A 23,250-nucleotide genomic window follows, 5' to 3' on the forward strand; every position below is an offset into this window, starting at 1 on the left:
GGCATATACAAATTCTGTGAGGACTAGTGTGATATTGTTCGAAGTCACAAGCTTTATAAGCAAAGATAGATAATGATTAGTAGTCGAATCCAGTTTGATGCGCATTCCGTCCCAATTTTTTTGAGACGCATCGTCAGCTGGATATACTTGTATCTCAGAGTTGATGTTCACCTCGGGGACTCGATTCCAGTACTGGTTGCTTCAAACGCTATCGCGTTATCCACTTAACTACTGAGTCCTGATAGCCACCTGATTATGAAATGGGGTGAAGTTATATTCACTTGATGTTGTCGAACATTGACAAAATCTATGTTTGTTTGTGTGTGCATAGTGTATGTATGTTTTGTATGTGGGTGTGTGTCTGAATGATTATTAACATGTGGGTTTTTATGGGGAAAACAAATTGTTTCCAGTCATAAAAATGTCAATGATTAAATATGTAAATGAGTTGGGGTTTTACATTAAACTAGTTTATAGAATGTTTTTTGTTGAAGTAATTAAGTTTATGGAGACATACTTGCCGTCGTCAATTGATTAATCTTCAACCTAAGGGGGAATTTCCTGCTTAATATCAAGTCTACTATTGTAATGAACGAGAACACACAAGTGGAGGCAATCGATTGTATTTGAATACGAAGTTACACAACGTCTCAGTAAAATCTGAATACCATACAGTAGATGTTAATCAGTCGTATTAGATTTGATTGTTCTTTCATTTCCATATCAATCATTCTTTGTTCTCGTTTTCTTTTCTTTGATCTTTTTAACCTTCTGTCTCCAGGCATTTCATTTTCGATTGATGATACATACTACTTATATTATCTGTTGACATCAGTAGCGCAAACCGCACTATCAAAATGCGAACAGTTTCGCAAGGGGTGAGGTTGTGGATGCGCACTGCTGAGGAGTCCCACATTAGGACGAAACGGCCGTCCAGTGCTTCCAGATTTTCCATGGCGGTCATCCACGATCCTGCCTCACGAGATTCGAACACAGAACCTATCAGTCTCATGCGCGAGCGCCTAACTACTGGACCATTGAGCCGGTTATCATCTTACAGTTTTAATGTTTAATACAGTATTCAATTAAAAATGAATGACACAACATTCATTGATCCTAGATTAGAAATCAAATAACCTATGAGAATAACAAATAACTTACTATGGTAAATTATTTCCACACATATCACATGGTTGACAATCAGTTATTAATAAACTTTTATCTGGTCTATAATAACCATCTTTACATTGTTGACATCTTGGTCCAGCACGTTTTCCTGGACATTCAATACAATTTCCATCAGTATCACATTTATCACAAGCACAATATGGTCGACATTTTAATGGATTATCAGGATCTTTTTGATAACCCGGTGCACATTTCTATGAATATTAGATAAATGAAAATAGTTGTGATTATTTTAAAGAGTTTTCAAAAGAGACATGATTGAGAAGTTACAATGATGTTTGCCAATGTACCAAATCAAATGTTTTAGTTGAGATGAAAACTATCAATATGATCATCCTTTGAACCAAGTCGTTCATATAAGTAATTGGCCGGCTGGAGCCTATCTAGAGTTACTGCCGGTCCCAAGCCCGGATAAAAGAGTAGGGTTGGACATGGGGTTAGCGAGCCCATCCCGTAGAAAATTAACTTGCTAAAAAACGCTTGAGTTGTGAATAACCTCATAATCTGATATATCGGCTTTGTTTATGGTATTAAGAAAACTGAAGAACAAACACTCATTTATTTTAAAATGTACCTGTTATAACGGTCAGTATTCCATGTCTACACAAATGAGACATTAATTTACCTTAGACAAATATCTACACTAGATCACTAGGTCAACAAGAACCGATCAACACCGAGGTCTACAACACAAGCTATGAACCATATATAAGGAAATTCACTTCTGTCTGAAGATTTCTGTTGATGATGTCGTTCAGAAGAACAATGAAAGCTCCACAACCAAACCATCTAGCTCAGAGAACAAAACTCCATCAACACTAGATTCCCTCTCAATGTCTATTCCACAGGACTTCAACACAAATTCCATCAAGAACACTTGATTAGCCTGAGTAGAATGTAAATAGACTTCCACACCGAAAACCGACAACAATCATGGCACAGTCCAACAACAATCAATAATAATAACATAAGGATATGAGAATATGTAACTCATCTAGCGCCTGTCAGATTAAGCAAACACTTAATCATTATCATCCTCGGAAGGAGTCTGTGGAGATTCTAGAAATTTCACAGATTGAAATCATGAGTCAACTGAAACTAGACCACCATGGAAAACCTGGAAGTACTGGACGGCCGTTTTGTCTTATTGTGGGACTCCTCATCAGTGCGCATCCACGATCCCGCACCTCGCGGGATTCATCCTCTCCTACATATCAGAACTTAAATGATCAAGAACATATACCTGATTTAAAACAAAACAATAACGTAAAGCATCTGTTACGTAATCCTATTTTATTGTAAATGAAAACACAGACCACTAAATTACATTTAAGTAGTTTTAGAGGTCAAATTTTCATGTCAAGATATAAAAGTCTAAGCTTCCATATCTAATGAGCTTGTGAATGTGTAGTGTTGGGGAGTCGGGTACTAGGACAATACAATGCTTCCAAATATTAAGTGATTTCTGTCATGATAGAAATCGGAATGTTTCGGTTAATCAATCTTCATGGTCTATTTAACTTTAATAGAATTTCCTGTAAATAAACGTTTGGATCAGTAATATAGGACTCTTGTTACGGTTCCTGAATAGCAATCTTGGTTTAAATACACATAATTATTTATGATGGTGAGATCCGAGAAAATTCTTCGAGAACGAATTTGAAAACACTAAGAAGTTTCGTCAGAAACATCTAGAACGTGAAAAGTCACATATCAGATTTCTCATTAAATGATTACTTATACTGCTACTATATTTGGTAACATACCAGAATTTTCTGGAAGCTTAAGGCCATTTAAAATGTTATAAATACCTTAGATTTTCTGTACATAAATGAAACTTTAGAGTAAGGCGTTTTTCTTTCGTATGTCACGCCTTTCTCTCTCATGTTCGAGTTACTGTGCAGATTTAACCTGGGAAGGGGGTTACTAAAACAGCTTAAGAAACTGAATCTATCATTCAATTAGAATAATACTGATATATATATATACATATATTTGTACCTGTGAAGCATCATTGATAAATAAGGAGGATCAGATGCACATGTAAAGGTGAGGATTAGCAAAGCGACGGGCGCATTCCTACAATCGAAGAACATATGGAACTCAAAACAACTATCTGTCAACCAATATCAAAGTGAGAATCTTCAATACCAATGTCAACACAGTCCTACTGTATAGAGCTGAAACTTGGAGAACTACTACAACCGTCATCAAAACAGTACAAGTATTTATAAATAGTTGTCTACACAAGATACCATCAGCAGCAGCGTTCTGTGAGAGAGAACAAACCACCTTCCATCTGAAGAGGAAAGTAGGAAAAGACAATGGAAATGGATAGGACAAACACTACGCAAATCAATCAAACTGCATCACAAGACAACCCCCAACTTGGAATCTTGAAGGGAAGCGAAAAAGAGGAAGATCAAAGAACACATTACGCTGGGAAATAGAATCAGATATTAAAAGGATGAATAACAATTGGAATGAGCTGGAAAGGATTGCTCAGGACAGGGTTGGATGGAGAATGCTGATGAGTGGCCTATGTTGCTTCACGAGGAGTAACAGGCGTAAGTAAGTAAGTGATATATATATATATGTATATATATAAATTAGATAACATACCTCACATGAAAGACCTTCATAACCATGTGGACATATACATTCTTCAATTTCTCCTACCCATTGTCCTGGTACATCTGATTTAATAGCATGTTCAACTTTTACATTAAATAATTCTAATGTAGTTTGATCTTGATAATATTTTACACGTAAACTAATTTTTTTCACATTACTTAATACTTGCATAAAACCAGATCGACCAATGGTTTGTTCAATTGTATGTTTACATTTATTATCAATATACCATTTATCACGTTCAGTTAATCGTATATGAATTTGATTATCATAACCAGTTGGTATAGTATGAACTAATAAACGATCATTTGGTGGACACCAATAAATTGATCGATCTGTTGACTATATAAAAAGAAAAAGAAGGAAAAAAAGTGAAATATTTGCATCAGAAAGGGGTTTTGTGAATATGATAGTAATTTCAATAGTTGAAATCATGAATCAATTGAAGTTAGACCATCATGGAAAACCTGAAAGCATTGAATGGCCGTCTTGTTTTATTTAGGGTTTCATTAGCAGTGAGCATTCATGACCCTGTCTCGCAATATTCAAACCCAGAACCTATCAGTTTTCAATGGTGGTCTAGCTTCAATTGACTCATGTTCTCAAATATTGACATTACGACAATCTCCACAAACCCCTTCTCATACTAATCAACATATGCTCCCTGGTGACTGGCTTCAAGATGTATATCCTGGAGTTCTAGTGAGAAGCAGTGACTAGTGGAGTTCAACCGGGTCTGTTGTGAGATATTTACCCACTGGTGACAATGGTGAATGTGTCGCTCAATATCGTGGATTAGATGAAGTTAAACATTAACACAGTCGGATGCCGACTCAGTTGTCTAGAGGTCAAGCATTCGCACGGGAAAACAATAGGTCATGGGTTCGATCCACGAAAGACGGGATCGTGAGTACACACTGCTGGGGAGTCCCAAAATAAGACGAGATGGCCTTCCATTGCTTCCAGGTTCTTCATGATGGTCTAGCTTCAATTTAATCATGAATTCAACTATAAAAATTAATTTACATTCGATAATGTTAAACATTAATACCGTTGGATGACAGCTGGTTCAGCGGTCTAGTGGTTAAGCACTTCTGCGCGAGACCGGTATGTCCTGTGTTCAAATCCCACTGCTAAGGAGTCCCACAATAGGACGTAACGGCTGTCCAGTGCTTATACGTTTTCCATGATGGTCTAGCTTCAACTGATTCATGATCTTAACTATCGAGAAAATATTTCAAGTTTGTTTTCTCATTTTTTTTTAGTGAAACCCTTTCATTCATTAGAAGTTCATACATTTAGATGATAAATTTTCTCAAAACTTTTGTCAATGTCATATACAACACATTTAAATGTTTTTCAACAGTTGTCAGATGTTCTGGTTTGTTTATAGAATTTTCTACCTGGTAACAGAATTCTAAATACATTCACTGGTATATAATTTGAAAAAAAACATACCATAGAAACATTCCATAGAAACAGATATGTGTGTGGTTTTCACAATTTCTGCTTCTTAATTATTATTATTTTTTTGTCTTTACTTAAAATGAACGAACCAATCAGAATTAAGATAATAGATCTTGAATATTTGGCGCGAAATTCCTTCAATTTGGCATGATAGATCATGTTAGTTCATGATGATTAGCTTAAATCTATTACCTAAACTTAACTATTAACTATCAACTATACTATTAATCCTTTTTCATTAGTTTATCATCCTTGTTTAGTCTTTAGTTCGTAGATGATGTTGCATAAATGTCATCCATTCAGTATAGTCTCATTACAAAAACGAACAAAACTATTATGATAAAACCGAATTCCAAATGGTTGTTTCATTCATAAAAACAAAAGAGATTCGTTATTAAAGAAACTTACATTCAAGATAATAAATGGTCCAGGAAGATAATTTAAACTTTCACCAAATAGACGAAGATTTAATATTATATTATATCCATAAGATTTCACCTAGAATTGTAAATAGAGTGGTGTATTAGATAATGAAAATTGTCATAGAAACGTTTTACTATTGGTTTTGCTCACAAATACCCTGGTATGGCCGAGAGTGGGATGGGCCTGACCTCCCTCTCGAAATGCTCTCACATGGCTATGTGTATACAGCCTCTGACAAGGAAGTCCTACTCACTGCTTTCTCGTGGCGGGAGGTGTTGTTTACGAAAATGAGAGGATGAAAAGTGAATGTCCGGCTCTTTAACCAGATCCCAAACCAAATCAATGGTGCACATGGGCTCCAGTATCCTGAAGGAATAAATGGTGTATGAACCTAGTGTTGGTGACTGGCTACCATGAGACTGCATTTCCTGACGTTTCTTCATTGCCTTGTGGATCATACCTTTAGGTAAAAGGCTCCGGGTATGGTCCCGTAAGAGAACCACCTGTTTTAGTTTGAGCACCCGAGCAGTATTCCAACCCTCACAACAAATCAAATGATTCATGTGGCGCCTATCTATATGATGCCTCCTTGTACCAATGTTTATGTGTTTAAATAAATAAATAAAAATCATACTCATTACATTATCCACTTTATTATCAAAAGAAGTAAATAAAATACACTTGGTATTGTTTGCTTGTATGTATCAAGATCCAGTAGCTAAGTGAATAATGTGATGACGTTTGAAGAGAATGGTACTTGGTTCGAGTCCCATAGTGAACATCAACTCTGGGATACAGGTACATCCAGCTGACAAGTCTTGAATAGGACGATACACACATCCTGATTCCACTGCTAACCACCATTCATCTTTGCTTATGAAGTATATAAAAGTTTATCAATTTAAATAAAAGCTGTCTGAACTCTTAGATGGGAAAATATCTTGTAAGATAATCATTATAATTTTTATTCCCTATTTGCTGTAATTTAGATAACTGATCCGCTATGTGGAAGTATATGTGAGTCTGATTAAATGTTTACCTGTACCTTAATCTTTCTACCCTCTTATTTGTTGTCAACGTATCGATTAATACTCATACAAGCGAACATAATCGCTGACTTCTCAGTGTGTAAGCTTATCGCTCGTTTGCGAATTTTGTTAATTATTAATAATACGGGTTCGAATCAGTCAGGGAACATCAGTTCTCGTCAAGATTACACGTACATCTTGCTGACGAGTGTTAAATAGCATGAAACCTTGTTCCATGGTTTTCTGTCAACTATCTCAAACCACCATCTCATCTCAACATGGTACATACGATGTCCAGTGATCTAGACTAGTGGTCACATTACAACTTGGTCGATAGAGTTCGATTTACACTAAGTAGGACCTAATACACGTTAACATTGACCACTATCTAGTGACCAATTGATTGTAAATTATTGATAATTCACTTTATTCCAACCTCTCATGGTTTGGTTTCTAGATATTCTTGAGTAAATACATGATGATACTAGGAGAATTGGTCTAAAAATATATCAGGTTATCGGGACATCTAGAGGAGTTAACCTTTACAGTTTGACAAGAGACCTATCATAGTACTTTTAATTTCATTGCTCCATAAACTACTTTTATTTACTTCTCTCCAGTTGTAGATGATTGATAGTTTGCCTTGAATTTGCACTAAAATCACTCTTTACTATGGTAATCATGATACTCAGTGGATGATGTCACTGAACAATTAGTGATGTAAATAACTCTATAGTCTAAATAATCTTGCTGAAAGTTCCAAGAATACATACCTCATTTCTAACCATTAGTATGAATGTTCTATTATTTAATTCAATAAACTGAAAATAGAGTAAACAAAGATGAATGGTAACTAGCAGTGGAATCCAGGATGTGAGCTACTTCGTCCTATTTGGGACTCATTAGCTAGTTGTATAAAATGTACAGTTAGAATACAACCTATTGAGTAGAACTATCATTCTGGTAAATGAAAGACAAGTAAATACAATACTAATTCATACCTTAAAGATGTCATATTAAGAAAGAAAACAATAACATGGTATTCAAGTTTTTGGTGGAGTTTTGTTCTCTGAGCTGGATGGTTTGGTCGTGGAGCTTTCATCGTTCTTCTGAACGACATCATCAGCACAAACTTCAGATAGAAGTCTTCAGATAGAAGCAGCATGTTCTACCAACAAGTGTAAGACTTCTATCTGGAGTTTGTGCTGATGATGTCGTTCAGAAGAACGATGAAAGCTCCACGACCAAACCATCCAGCTCAGAGAACAAAACTCCACCAAAATCATCCACCTGAGCTACAAATCCTCTCCACCATCTCAAAATGGTATTCAAGTGTATAAAGTAAAGTTCTTTGAATAGTAATTTCTTTCTGTATAGTTCAAACATTTATATAAACAACAGATGACATATATGACTAGTGGTCTCTTCCAAAGAATCAATTTCGTCTCATTTCATATACACTTATAAGTTAATATTCGACTTTAACACAAAGTAATCAATGCCGTTCATTGTACTTTAAATGGATATACTGAAGACAATCATCTCAGTCGGTCAGTCAGTCAGTAACAACATAGAACTCCGTACGTACGTACATCAGTTCGAGTTGCCATACCACATTAACACAGAGATAGAAACGTCGACTCAAATTCCGTAGTGGTGGAGGTAGTAAAAGTATAAGCAGTAATCGGAAACATTAGGGTTTGAAGATGTTGTCTAAGGAGTATAAACCAGTGAAATAAATTTGAAAAGAAAATAAGGGACATGAAGAATTCAGAAGATTAGAATATGGGAGAACACAAAGAGTGAATGCACCTGCACCATTGCAAACGATTTTTAGCCATGTCATTTAGGGTCTCTAACCATCGGTTGCTATTGTCTCGCGGATCCCAACCAGGTAGTCTACACCTACCAACATGACTCAGTCCACTTGTCAGTGACTTCATGAATTTGTGCCATGTTTTGGTCTGGCCGCCCATAAGCTTCCTTCCAACCTACTCCTACATCATAAAGCATCGCACGTCGAGGTAGTCGGTGGTTGGGCATACGTCCCAGCCATCTCAACTGATGAAGTTTCACTACTTCACCAATTGATTTGCCATCCTTACCAAGTACCCGTTTCCTAACAAGTGAGTTACTTACTCGATGGTCTCAGGATATACGAGCAATGTTTCGAAGACACGTATGATCAAATACTAGTAACGTACGAATATACAACCATCCCAACATTCAATGATTTAATAACCATTATGTAATCTAAAATAATGATTAGTGACAATAATCATAATAATACAAATGTGTAGAACTAACCCATGAACCTGAAAGATTAAAATCACTTTCAACAAATGTTGCTTCATTAGGAACATCAGGTATACGAAGTATATCACCGTCAATTTCAGTTACACCTTGACCTTCTTCAACACTTCCATCTTGATTATATGTACTTAATATGATTGGAGTTGTTTTATAGTCGAACATTAGATCATGCTATCAATAGAAAAATAAAAATAAAAATATGAATGGAATATAAATTCACTTGATGTTGTTTGCTTGTATCTTTCCAATTCTTGTTAAGGATCGCAATTAATCAATCTCTTGTTGGTATATATACATTCTGTGCGGATTACCTCGATATTACTTTAAATCATAAGCTTTATAATTAAGGATGGATAGTGGACAACAATGGAATCCATGACGCGTGTTTCGTCCCATTTGAGACTCTTCAGTTGGACGTACCTATCAATCCATTGTCTCAATGTTGACTGTTTCTTTTGTAAATATCAGTCCATCATCTCAGATTTCATTGTTCGTACATTTTCATATGAATTGTTTTCCGTTCCCATCCCTTTTCGATCTTCTACTGAAATACACTCTATTCATGACTATCATTATATACTACTTATGCGTATATAAGTAGCTCACAATACACTGTCATATACTGATATATACACATTCATCAACTATCCAATTATTCCTTTTCGATGAAAAGAGAAATGCATGTAAAACTATGAGAAATATGATAAACTTATATAACTGTGTTTAATGATCACAAGTATGACTGGTTTTTGATAAAGAAACAGTTTCGTTGCCGTGACAATAAGTTTATTTTGTTTTTATTATTTCATATATTGATAGAAACATTCATCAGGTATTAAAATCACTTCAAGTAGTTAAGTGGTGACCAACTATACATGATCATTCATAAGTGATATGATATGATATGATATCACGAGACAAGCCCTAACTTGGAATCCTGAAGGGAAGCGGAAAAGAGGTAGGCCAAAGAACACATTACGTCGGATAATAGAAGCAGATATGAAAAGGATGAATTACAACTGGAAGGAGCTAGAAAGGATTGCCCAGGACAGGGTTGGATGGAGAATGCTGGTGAGTGGCCTATGCTCCTTCACGAGGAGTAACAGGCGTAAGTAAGTAAGTAAGTATGGAATAATTAAATCCTTTAAAATTTTGTCACTAATGAAAATTAATTTTAATGATTGAATTAATGAAATCATTATGGAGAACTTAAAAGTACTGAATGGCACTGCACATTCACAATCTCACATATGAGACTCGAACTCAACACCTTCGATTTCATACATCAACACTTAACCTCTAAACTACTACTACTACTACCTTTCAACAGTTTCAATATCTAACTTCAATCTAGCTTAAATTGATTCATGAATTCAACTAGGAAGATAACATAATCTACACAAATTCCAATTCTAATAAAAGAAAACTGTTACCAACTGAATATTCCATCTATAAATTCCTTTAATAGACCAGTGTAATTTAGATATATTTTTCTCTTTTTTCTCTTTCGAATTGAAACCATATGTTTATATTATTTTTGTCTGAATTATTTTAACCATACCTACCTACCGACCTACCTACCCACACAGATACATAGATACATACATACATACATACATACCTATCCACCTACCTATCCACCTACCTACCTACCTACATATCTACCTGTCTACCTGCCTACATGCCTACCTACATAACTACATACCTACCTACTTATCTACCAACCTACCTACCTACCTACCTACCTACATGCATACATACATACATACATACACACATACATACATAAGAATTTACACATATTTATCAAACATATTGTAAGAAATCTCAAAGTACATTCAAAATTGAATAATGTAAACTGTATTTATTCTTTTGGGACATAATAATAATAATAATCCTAATTGCTTTTATCTATTTTCTTTTAGTATAATTTTTCTTTGAGATTACAACACATGGATGTATAGTGATTAGATAATCAAACAAATAAGATAAACAAATATAGTTTATTATCAGAAGGGGTTTTTGTTGTGGAGATTTTAGAAATTTCACGGATTGAAATCATAAGTCAATCGAAGTGAGACCATCATGGAAAACCTTGAAGCAATGGACGGTCATTTCGGAGTTCAACCAGATCTGTTGTGAAATAGTAACTCACTGAAGACAATGATAGATTGATTGAAGTTAGACATTAATACCGTTGAATGCTGGTCGGTTCGGTGGTCTAGAGGTCAAGTATTCATGAACGAAACTGATAGGTTCTGGGTTCGAATCTCGCGACCTGGGATCGTCGATGCGCACTGATGAAGAAACGGCCATCCAATGCTTCCAGGTTTTTCACGTTGATCTAATATCAATCGATTCATGATCTCAATTCATATCATATATTTCCTATTAATACTTTGTATTTATTCAAACTCTCATTGAACTGAATTGATCAAAATATAAATACAGTGGAATGTGAAAGTGTAGATGCTTCAGAAAATATCTAGGACTTTTGAACATAGACCAATTGTAATTTTGATAGAGTTTTGTTCTCTGAACTGAAAATTTTATCTAAAGTTTGTGTTGATGATGTCGTTCAGAAGAACAATGAACGATCTACGACCAAACTATCGAGTTCAGAGAATAAAATTCTATCAAAATCATCCAACTGAGCTACAAATCTTCATCATTATTAGTTGTACTATTAAATCCAATAGAAATAGAATAACCGATTGACTTCAGTAGAGATGAAATTCTTTAGACCAAAGGTTTACATACATCAATGAATTTAGTGCAATTAACTGAAATATGAAATTTTTTTTAGATTAGTAAATAAGGGCAGACGAATATTGTTGTGTAGGGCCCTAACCAAATCACTCGATAGTTTGGTTGCTGAATATCGAACAATTCATCGATCCCTGTCAGGGTCAAGGACAATCAATGCGCATCAGTTGATTGTATGTCATGGACTGACGCATGCGGTGGTGGCCTCGCTATCTTCACTGTACTCATTCTTACTAATATACATTTCCTTAACATTGTCCTTTGTCTTATACAGTCTTGAAAGTAACCATAGTACTTTGATACGTGGAAGGGGCAATCCACGTTAGATGTTGACATTAAAGTGTGACCTCGAAGTTAGCTGGTTCGTCACACCATTCCCATCTAACTTGAGTAGGCGTACAATCATTCGATATAGATCATCTACCATAGTGATCTACAGTTTGTTAACTCCGATATCCATTGATATCATTCAGTAGTAATGACATCAGAATAATTGTACTTTTAATGTTTAGTTAGTTATTATGTTGAAATTTGTTTTCAACCTTTTAAAAAAATTAAACAAGTAAATAGGTAACGATAAGTACTTTTCTGTCAACATATATTTTGACAGGTCCAATTGATTCTCAACCACTTTTCGTTTTGTCATAATGACTAATACGACCATGACTAAAGCTTAAAAAGGTCAAGTTTCTTTCTGAAATGGATTTCATTTTATGCATACATATATACATTTTCATATGGTACAATGTCACATCAAGTGAATTACATGTTAATTATGAATAACAATCAGTAATTAATCATGACCAATTCTGCCTGGAGTCCCTGTGGGAACTACTGCCGGTCCCAAGCTCAGATAAAGGAGGAGGGTTGGGCATGGGGTTAGCGACCCCATCCCGTAGAAAACTAACTCGTTAAAAAAACGCTAACCAGAAATAATTATTGAAACGTTTTAAACTCTGCCCTGGGAATCAGAAGGTCTTCATCTAGAAGAACTACGATGCCTCATGGTGAAAGCCGAGTTCCTTCGGGAGTCACAAGGCCGATGCCCCTTTTGACAACGAGCGCAACCAATTATTTAGGTACATGGGATGCTCGTACAAGGTGGGAGACCAGGAGAGTTTTCCGAATTGCTGCAGAAATGAGGAGATACGACCTAGAGGTGCTTGGGATCAGTGAAACACATTGGACGAAAGTTGGACAACAATGACTAGCTTCAGGGGAGATTCTGTTATACTCCGGCCATGGAGAAGAAAATGCCCCACATACAGAAGGGGTTGAATTGATGCTGCTGTCCAGTTAGTCATAATTAGATAATTGTTTCTTACGGAACTCAACATCCTCAAATATAACCCAGTCATACTTGATGAAGAAACTCTGGGAGAGGTGGAAATTTTCATGTACCTGGACAGCATCATCAATGAACAAGGAGGGTCTAATGTAGACGAAAAGGCAAGGATTGGAAAAGCAAGGACAATATTCCTACAGTTGAAGGACATATGGAACATAAAATAGTTGTCTACCAGTCAACATTAAAGTCAGAATCTTCAATACGAATTCTATTGTATGGAGCTGAATATTACTGAGCTACTACAACCATCATCAAAAATGTACAAGTATTTATAAACAGTTGTCTATACAAGATACGCAATGTCCGTTGACCGGATACCATCAGCAACAGTCTACTGTAGAAGAGAACAAACCAGCTTGGACCTGAAGACGAAATTAGGAAAAGATGATGGAAGTGGATAGGCCACACATTGAAGAAATCATCAAACTACATCACGAAGCAAGCCCTAACTTGAAATCCTGAAGGGAAACAGAAAAGTGGAGGGTCGAAAAACACATTACGTTGAGAATTTGAAGCATACATGGAGATGATGATTAGCAACTAAAAAGGATGGAGACTATTGGTGGATGGCATATACTCCACGATGAGGAGTAACAGACGTAAGTAAGTAAGTAAGCAAGTTATTACAGAATTGTTTTTGCCAATCTTTGATAATTTCTATTATTTACCTTATTAATAGCTAAAAGTAATATTCAATTCGTTAATTGGGTATAATTTAATCCATGTCTGTGCTTATATTCCCACATGAATGTGGAAGTTATCAAGTAAACTACTGAGTATCCATATCGATATTATTCTTCATTTCATTAGTTACTGTGAGTTAATAAACTAAAATGTATGGTCTAGTCACATTTTCGAACCGTTATTAGATTTGCCCAACTATTTTACAAAAAAAAATATTATGCATGTAATTTGAATCAAACTAATTCTCAGCACAGCTTAACAGCATGTACATTCTTAAGTCCATTGATGATATTTCAAATATCCGTCACTCCGAGATCATGAGCCGATTGATGTTAGACCATCATTGAAAACCTGGAAGCACTGGACGGCCGTTTCGTTTTATTGTGGAACTCCTCAGAAGTGCGCATCCATGATCCCGTATACGGGAGTCGCACGCGGAGGAGGAGGAGAAGGAGAAGGAGAAGGAGTATTCCCATATAAACAACTTTAAAATGTCAATTTTAATGAAAAAACAAATCTTACAGGTGACTTTCGATAACCTTTTACACTTGTACATTTATCTGTTACATTTGAACAATAACATGTTAAACACATATCATCAAACCATGCAGCATCATTAAATTGTGGCGCTTTACAAATACCACCTTCTGTAAATGTAAAGAAAGAAAACAATATGCAGAAGTATATATTAGAATTGCTTTAAATTGAAGTAACTATACATTATTTATTGATTTGAACACAGAGATATTGGTACAAAAGGGCATCGAATACCATATGCGCCATACAAGTCATTTGATTTCTATGCGGGCTGTGAAACTGCTCGGGTGACCAGACCGAAACAGTTGGCTTTCTTAAAGGGCCATATCCGGAGCCTTTGACCCAAAGGTTTGATCTACATGACAGTGGAGCAACGTTAGGAGATTCAGTCCTATGGTAGCAGGTGACCAACAATTTGTTCATACACCATTTTTTTCCTTCAAGATCCTGAAGCTCTTGTGTACCATTGATTTGAAATTAGGGTTTTCTAACTCCCTTTAAGTGATCATTTTTAAAAAGATTAAATTTGTCATTTTATAGCTTTCTGCATTGTGTAAATGTTGTTTTAAAAGTACAATAATGAGAATCAGATTGTCGGTGTGATGCTAGTCGGATAAGGACACAATCTTGTTAATGTACAGATTTACTAAAATACTTTTAGTGTCCAATTAACGTTGTTACTGTATCGCACATGTCTGATTAACTAACTTTTATCCAGTCTGTTTCGGCTACACTTTTATAGTAAGTGAACAGTATTTAAGATATTGGTTGGAGGTAGTCGACAGTAAACCGCGGACCTTGATTTTGTGTTATTTGGAACTCGTTAGCAAGGTGTATCTGTAATCTTGGGTGAACTGATGCTCCTTGACGGATTCAATCTCACACACATGACAATGGTCATCACCCAGTGATCGATCAATTGTAAATATATTTCAATTTTACAGGAGGTCAGTTGCGGTCCAGATAGCTCAGTGGTAACGTCTCTGACTGTGAAGCTGGGTGGCACAAGTGTGCCAAATAGTACGAAACTTAGGTTCATTGTTTACTATGGACTACCTGTAACCACTATCTTATTACAACATAGTGCATGCAATGTCGAATCACCTAGACTAGTGGCCACATTGCAACTTGGTCGATATAATTCGATCTACACCAAGAAGGACCTGACATACATGACATTGATCACCACTACTAACAGGATGAAATGTTTCTAAGAGATATTTAGTTTCATAATGGTTTGATCAATATGAAGCGTAAACTATCTACACATAAAAAACCCATCAACTACATACATGAAAATAGACCTGTCACAATAGTTTTATAGTTGTTGTCCCGTAAACTCTGTTTTCCTTTCCTGTAGTCTAATTGTAGATAATTATAATTACTCTGTAACTGCACTGAAATCTCTTATGCATAAACTATTCTTCATCTTCTTTATTTTTTCTCTTTCTAAATTTATTTCATTGGATTATACTGCTTGAATATCATCTTCAGATCCTAATCATTCCTATTACTACTTATACGTTTACTACCTGTACTACTATGAGATTTGAATTGACAATTGTATCTCTGTGCTAATGTGACGAATTCCACTCAATTGATTGTTTGAAGATGATCCGTAGTGTCGCAATTTGGTCTGTGCACGACCGATCCCTACGGAATCCAACTTGTTGATCTCGAAGCTGGGCGTCTATTGCGTCTTGCATCCGGTCCAGCAAGTTGAACTGATGTACGTACGTATGAAGTTCTATGTTGTTGCTGACTGACTGATAGGCCTTCTACAATCATTTTCGGAATATAATTTATTTTACTATTGGAACGGGTTTTGTGGATATGATAGTAATTTCAATAGTTGAGATCATGAATCAATTGAAGTTAGACCACCATGGAAAACCTTGAAGCACTGGACGGCAGTTTCGTTCTATTTTGGGACTTCTCAGCAATGCACATCCACGATCCTGCCTTGTGAGATTCGAGCCCAGGACCTACTTAGCACTGTTGTCCAGTGCTTCCAGGTTTTCCATGGTGAACCTCTGAGAATACAATATCAAATAGTCTTTTAACGAATTCTTAATCATGATTAAGAGGTAAATTGAAAAATATATATACATCAAAACTTACTAGCTACATTAACTAAAAAATCTGGTGCTAATGCACGACCACGATTCACAGCTTCACATGTATATAAACCACTTGCACGTGATTCCAAATCGTATAAAGTTAAATGACTTATTGCCATATTACAATTTATAACTGTATAATTAATAGAATGTTTTACACCTTCTCTTAAATGTCCCCAATTATATCTCCAACTTATAGTAGGAGGTGGTCGACCATATGCTACACATGTTAAAGTTAAATTTTCTGATTGATGACCTATTAAATGTGTTTCTCCAGATGGTTCAATGATACTTGGATAACCTGGAGAGTTAAAAAAATAAAGAATTTCACTTGTTTACTTTGAATATTTTCAAAAAAAACTGAGGTAATTATTTCGTCCCATTTGGGACTCATCAGTTGGATGTAACTTGAATTCCAGAATTGATGTTCACTTTGGCACTCCAACCCAGTACCGTTCGCTTCAGACTCTATCACGTTATCCATTTAGCTATTAAATCCCGATGGTCACTAGCTTGTACAATCGGGTAAAGTTTTAAATCATTTTTTGTTGGTTGCTTGAATCTTCCCATTGATGTTTAAGACTGCGATTGATCACTCTCTTATTGGGATATATGCATCCTATGATGATTGCCACGATATTGCCTGTTTATAACTTAAGGTAATATCAAGGCAATCTTCACAAGATGCATATATCCCAATAACAGAGTGATCAATTAGTGTTCTGGACTTAACTGGCTGTGCTAGGCGAAAAGCAGGATTAATCAGGACTCTAGGCTGCTTGCACTTGTTTTACGCGTCCTTCGTCCGATCGATAAATCATTGTTCTCTAATTGACGGTATCATTACGTTATTTATATATTTTGATAGAGGCACAAGGCCACAAGTTATAACAAGAAGGAGATTGATAAATTGATAGACGTCAGTTAACATGTTGGACTGTTGTGACATATTCTGAAATGGTTTGTAATTTCATCTTGAAAAACAATAAAGCATACTTAAGCAGAATGATTGTTGATTAGTTAGGAACAATATGGAAACACTTGATCAATTATCGTTTATATCAGTTTTCAAACAAGGTTACATAATTGAAATATACTAACTCATTAGCTAACTTACTGCATTCACTTTCATCATCTCCGTTTGGTTCACAATCTGTCACTGAATCACACATAAATGCTCGAGCTATCATTTTGTCACCTTGTGGACAAGTATAATGTGTACCATTGCATTGATCATAAACACTTGGTGCTAACAGTAAATGAAGAAGATATAACTTGAAAAAGTGACACATATATATTACTAAACATGTATGTCGATTAAAGATTATTTATGGAATGACTACTGAAATAAACAGCTGTATCAAGATATCTTTGAAATTTACTCTTGTTATATCTATGGATATCCACGAAGTTGCACCACCGTACACCATTGTCTCCAGTGAGCTGATATCTCACAACAGACCCGGTTGAGATCTATTGTGAGATATCAGCTCACTGAAGACAATGGTGTACGGTAGCGCAACTTCGTGGATTGGTTGAAGTCAGATATTAACATCCATTGGATGCCATCTCAGTTGTCTAGTTGGTTAAGTGCCTGGCGTGAGACTGATAGGTCCTAGGTTCGAATCTCGCGGGGTGCGGGATCGTGGATGAGCACTACTGAGGAGTCCCGTAGTAGGACGAAACGGCCGTCCAGTGCTTCCAGATTTTCCATTGTGGTCTAGCTTCAGTTGACTCATGATTTCAATCTGTGAAATTTCTAAGATCTCCACAAACCCCTTCTGATATCTATGGATATGTTTAATTGGCTTGTATTTAATACGGAGATATCGAATCAAACATCATATTGTAAAAGCTGATGACTGGTGATAAGAGTTAATATGATCGTCAAAACAATGTTTTGTCAGTTCATAATCAAGTTTGTATAATTTCACTAAGTAGTACTGTGGTATGAGCTACTTATATTCATATAAGTTCATCAATGTACATTTTATGTGCTAACAACTTTATGAAAAACAAATCAATATTGGAATTCCTGAGGTTAGTCTTAAAGAATTACTTTTGAAATGTACCATGAATGTTCATTTTGTCTTTAATAACACATATTATAGACAAATTGATGGTATAGCAATAGGTTCACCTCTAGATTCTATCTTTGTGGATTTTTTTCTTGCGAAACTAGAAAACAAACCTGTCAAAGAGGTTATCAAGAAGCTCGAATTCTACTGTCGTTACGTTGATGACACTTTCATTATTGTCGATCAGAATAGTTGGAAAAAAGAACTATTGGAAGTATTTAATAACAAACATCCAGCAATTACATTTACATGTGATGAGGAAATAGATAATAAACTATATTTCCTTGACGTTTTGTTAAATAGAAAAGAAAGTGGTTCTATCAGTAGAAGTGTGTATAGGGAACGTTCTTCATCAAGCCACTACACACATTTCTTAAGCTCTGTACGTCTTCGTTATAAGAGAAACTTAGTCAAATGTTTGGCAAATAGAGTTATTGAGATATGCTCAGTCGATACAATTAATAAGGAATTAGATCTCATTTATAATATGTTGATTGAAATGGGTTATCCAAAGGGTTTCATGAAGGAACAGTTGCGTGTAACAAGCAAGAAAATAGTGACATTGACGAGTAGTAAGAAACCTCTTTTCTTGAAGCTGCAATTCAATGGAGATGTAGCTAGTGATGCATTACGTGATAGTTTGACTAGAACAGTAAAGAGAACGTTTAGTGCTGACAACTTCTGTCTATCGTATTCGATTCGATCTATTGTGATTCCCCAACTAAATGATAAGTTACCTGGTTATACCACTTCTATGTGTATTTACGAATTCATCTGCTCCTGTGTAGAAAGCTATGTTAGGCGTTCTACCAGACAACTGAACCAAAGAGTTAGTGAACACCTCCCTTCATGGTTAAGAAAAGGTGCTATCAAGTCAATGTCAATCGTAAAGTTATAAGTTAAGATTTGAGAGCATTCAGCTCTCTTTTTAAAACTTATTAAATATTCCTCCATCGTCAAAAAAAGTTCTTCAGTCTAAATTCATCAGAAATGGTAACATTTTCTATTTGTAGTGAACGAGAACACACAAGTGGGGACAACCAAAATGTATTGGAATACATCATTATGGAATCTCTTAGTGAAATTTGAGAACCATACAGTAAATACTTTATTTACAAAATGTCAATCAATCGTTTCACACTTCATTGTTCCTTCATTTCCACATCAATCATTCTTTGTTCTTGTTCTTCTTTCTTTGTACTTCTTAACCTTTTGCTGTCAGATATTTCACTTACGATTGACAATACATACTACTTATATCATCTGTCAATATCAGTAGTACACATTACATTATCACATTATTTAGTTATGTAAAGTTTTATAAAATACATTCAGGATATAATTCTACTTACCAAGACAATTAGATTCATCATAATTATTACCACAATCATCTTCACCATCACAATGCCAAAATTGTAAATAACAATTTTTCAATGGTTTCACATCATTCACAATACCACAAACGTTTTCATTGACACCACATTCACCTATGAATTATGTAATGAACAAACCATCGTTGTATGTTGGAAATTAAGTGAATACAATTACAATTCCATATGATGAAACGTTTAGATTTAGAGTGATCAAAAGTTTTCGAATGATTATGAGATCAATAATGGAACCTTATCTGAAGGTATTTTCACATTTGAAATGTACTACTAAAGAGATGGATAGCGGCTAGCAATGGAATCCAAGGTGAATATTTCATTTTATTCGGGACTAGTTAGCTGGATGTACCTGCATCTCTCAGTTAATGTTCAGTTCAGGACTTAAATTCAGTACTATTCAATTCATAAGCTATGATGCTATTCACTTAGCTACTACCTATCAGAACTCAGTAGCTTAGTGAATAATGTGATGGTGTTTGAATAAAATGATACTAGGTTTGAGTCCCGAAGTGAATATCAACTCTGAGATGAAGGTACATTCATCTGAAGAGTCCTGAATAAGACGAAATGGACATCCTAGATCTTTGTCCTTCACATTCTGTAAGATTTTTCAAGTTCGTAATTCATTTCTATTTCCCTTTCTTTTCTCCTCAACCCGATCTTCTTAGCTATTTGCAGCCAGTTTTTTCACTTCTAATTGGAGCTACATACTACTTATGTTAACAGATATAAGTAGTATACATCACATACTGTCTATTCACCAGTTAGAAGTCATGATAAAATAAATGTCTATATTTCACTAACTTTCAAAGGTCATTCAGTGAACCGAATCTTGATGAACTAGTCCGAATTGTAAACGTGTTTGTTGATTCATAAAATGAAATAATTATTATGGACAGAAAACATTTAACTTACTACATTTTGAAGGAATTTCATCATAACCATCTTCACAATCCACTACTCCATCACAAAATTTTGTCTCTTCTAAACATTCTTGTGAACCACATGGTCGAAATCCTGGTGCACAAACTTCTTGAACGTATAGTTTTGCATAACCTTTGCTATACTTTAAAAGTTTACATGAAATCAAAATAGTTAAAGCATGACAGGAGTTAAATAATTTTTTACTTTAGGAAAACAATTTAATTACAAACAAAATATAATCATTCGTTTTGTATCAGGGCTCGAATACTGCCCGAGTGCCCAAACTGAGTCAGGTGGTTCTCTTAGGGGGCTACACCTGGAGCCTTCTACCAAAAGGTATGATCCACAAGGCAATGGAGCAGTGGGTGACTAACAATAGGTTCACACGCTATTTGTTCCTTTAGGGTCCTAGAACCCATCTGCACCACTAGTTTGTAATCAGGGTTTTCAAACTCTTCTAAGTGGATCCTCTGTGTCCACCAACCCGGTTAAAGCGCCGAATATTCGAATTTTCGTTCACTCATTTTCGTAAGCAACACCACCACCGCGAGAAGGCAGTGAACTTCCCTGTCAGTGGTTGTATGCATGTGCCAAATATATAAGCATTTCGACACACACACAGAGTGGACTTTCCCCACTCTCGACTATACCAGGGCATTCGGGTGTATGAAATCACCAGACAAACTAAAGGAATTCAACATAATACTTTATATGAATACGTGAATAATTTTCAATAAAAATGATTGTTATCAGAATGGGTTTTGTGGAGATTTTAGAAATTTCACAGATTGAAATCATGAGTCAGTTGAAGCTAGACCACCACTGAAAACCTGGAAGCACTGGACGGCCGTTTCGTCCTAGTATGGGACTCCTCAGCAGTGCGCATCCACGATCCCGCACCACGCGGGGCTCGAACCCAGGACCTACTGGCTTCGCGCGCGAGCACTTAACCACTAGACCACTGAGCCGGCATCCAACGGTGTTAATGTCTAGCTTCAACTAGTCCACGAAGTTGCGCCACCGTACACCATTGTCTTCAGTGAGTTGTTATCTCACAACAGACCGGTTGAACTCCACTGGTAACGGCTTCTCACTAGAACTTCAGGAGTTTTTCCTGAAGTCAGTCACTAGTGAGCAGTTGATTATTATTATCAGAATGGGTTTTGTGGAGATTTTAGAAATTTCACAGGTTGAAATCATGAGACAGTTGAAGCTAGACCACCATTGAAAACCTGGATGCACTGCTGAGGAGTCCCATACTGGGACGAAACGGCCGTCCAGTGCTTCCAGGTTTTCAATGGTGGTCTAGCTTCAACTGACTCATGATTTCAATCTGTGAAAAATGATTATATTCTGATTATGTAAAGATGATACACACAATAATGAACACAGCACAACAAGATATAAGCTGAATTTTCGATAACACAAATTTATGATAAGTATCGTTGCTTCACTAACAATAGGTACCTGAAATATAGTAAGGATTACTTTGTTCATTTATAAAGAAAAGTAATGAGATTGTAGTAAGCCCATTCCACTACTGTATTATTTATCTGTTCACTGTCATTAAGACACTTGATCCATCATGTAATTTTCTGTGAGAGGCTTATTGAGCACATGTCAATGTTTAATCTATTCTCCCATTTGGTTGTAATACACACAGATAATCAATAATCTACCCATACTTGATTAACACTCATAAATATATATGGATTTTTAACACACACACACACACTCTCTTTGTTACCCTGTGTGCTTGCGGATTTTACCAATCTTTAAACAATAAACTATCTCTACAACTGGTCTTCAGGCTTCTGAATAATCTCGAGTAACTTCATAAGTCTACTAGGAGATTTAGCCAGCGTTACATACTCAGTTAACGGGATATCATTTATTGGAGTCAGATATAGAGGAAATTAGCCTCTACAAGACTAATGTTGATATGTGCAGCTGATTGACATTCATATGGAAACCTTTACTCAATTGCTAATAATTATGATTAAATTTTGAATATCAGAAAGAATATAAATGAATGAAATCATTAAATGAAGTAATTTTTAGCCTTTCTCATAATAGTTCATAGCCAACAGTTTTACTATTACTTACACCATCTGTACACATGTAAGATATATTATGATCGAATCGACCAACATCTTTAACAATTAATAAAGCTCTACCACCATTTGTTCCTATCACTTCTTCTTTACCAGGACGTAAATCTTGACGATCTGTACGCATCCAGAATACTTTACCACCTTTCATACCGGTAATTGTAGATAATTCACATAAAAATTGTACAGTTGTTCCAGGACGTGCTTTAACCTCTTCAGGAGTTACAGTCAAATCTGAAAA

At 35.6% G+C, this 23,250-nt stretch overlaps 1 protein-coding gene across 1 annotated transcript in view; it reads right to left on the reverse strand.

Annotated features, from left to right (window-relative positions):
* Positions 1 to 23,250, reverse strand: part of MS3_00006024 (uncharacterized protein) — a 256,723-nt gene that overhangs the window by 199,995 nt on the left and 33,478 nt on the right. Inside the window, exons 8-17 of the mRNA XM_051214123.1 lie at positions 23,005 to 23,243; positions 20,890 to 21,040; positions 19,939 to 20,073; positions 17,626 to 17,757; positions 16,510 to 16,809; positions 14,374 to 14,498; positions 9,048 to 9,224; positions 5,698 to 5,787; positions 3,811 to 4,164; positions 1,162 to 1,382 (exon numbers count right to left, since the gene is read on the reverse strand). Coding sequence (XP_051067251.1) covers positions 1,162 to 1,382; positions 3,811 to 4,164; positions 5,698 to 5,787; positions 9,048 to 9,224; positions 14,374 to 14,498; positions 16,510 to 16,809; positions 17,626 to 17,757; positions 19,939 to 20,073; positions 20,890 to 21,040; positions 23,005 to 23,243 — 1,924 coding nt within the window. The remainder of the gene's footprint in view (positions 1 to 1,161; positions 1,383 to 3,810; positions 4,165 to 5,697; positions 5,788 to 9,047; positions 9,225 to 14,373; positions 14,499 to 16,509; positions 16,810 to 17,625; positions 17,758 to 19,938; positions 20,074 to 20,889; positions 21,041 to 23,004; positions 23,244 to 23,250) is intronic.

The sequence above is a fragment of the Schistosoma haematobium genome, chromosome 2 (genome assembly GCF_000699445.3).
Source record: "Schistosoma haematobium chromosome 2, whole genome shotgun sequence".
In the NCBI taxonomy this organism is placed as follows: domain Eukaryota; kingdom Metazoa; phylum Platyhelminthes; class Trematoda; order Strigeidida; family Schistosomatidae; genus Schistosoma; species Schistosoma haematobium.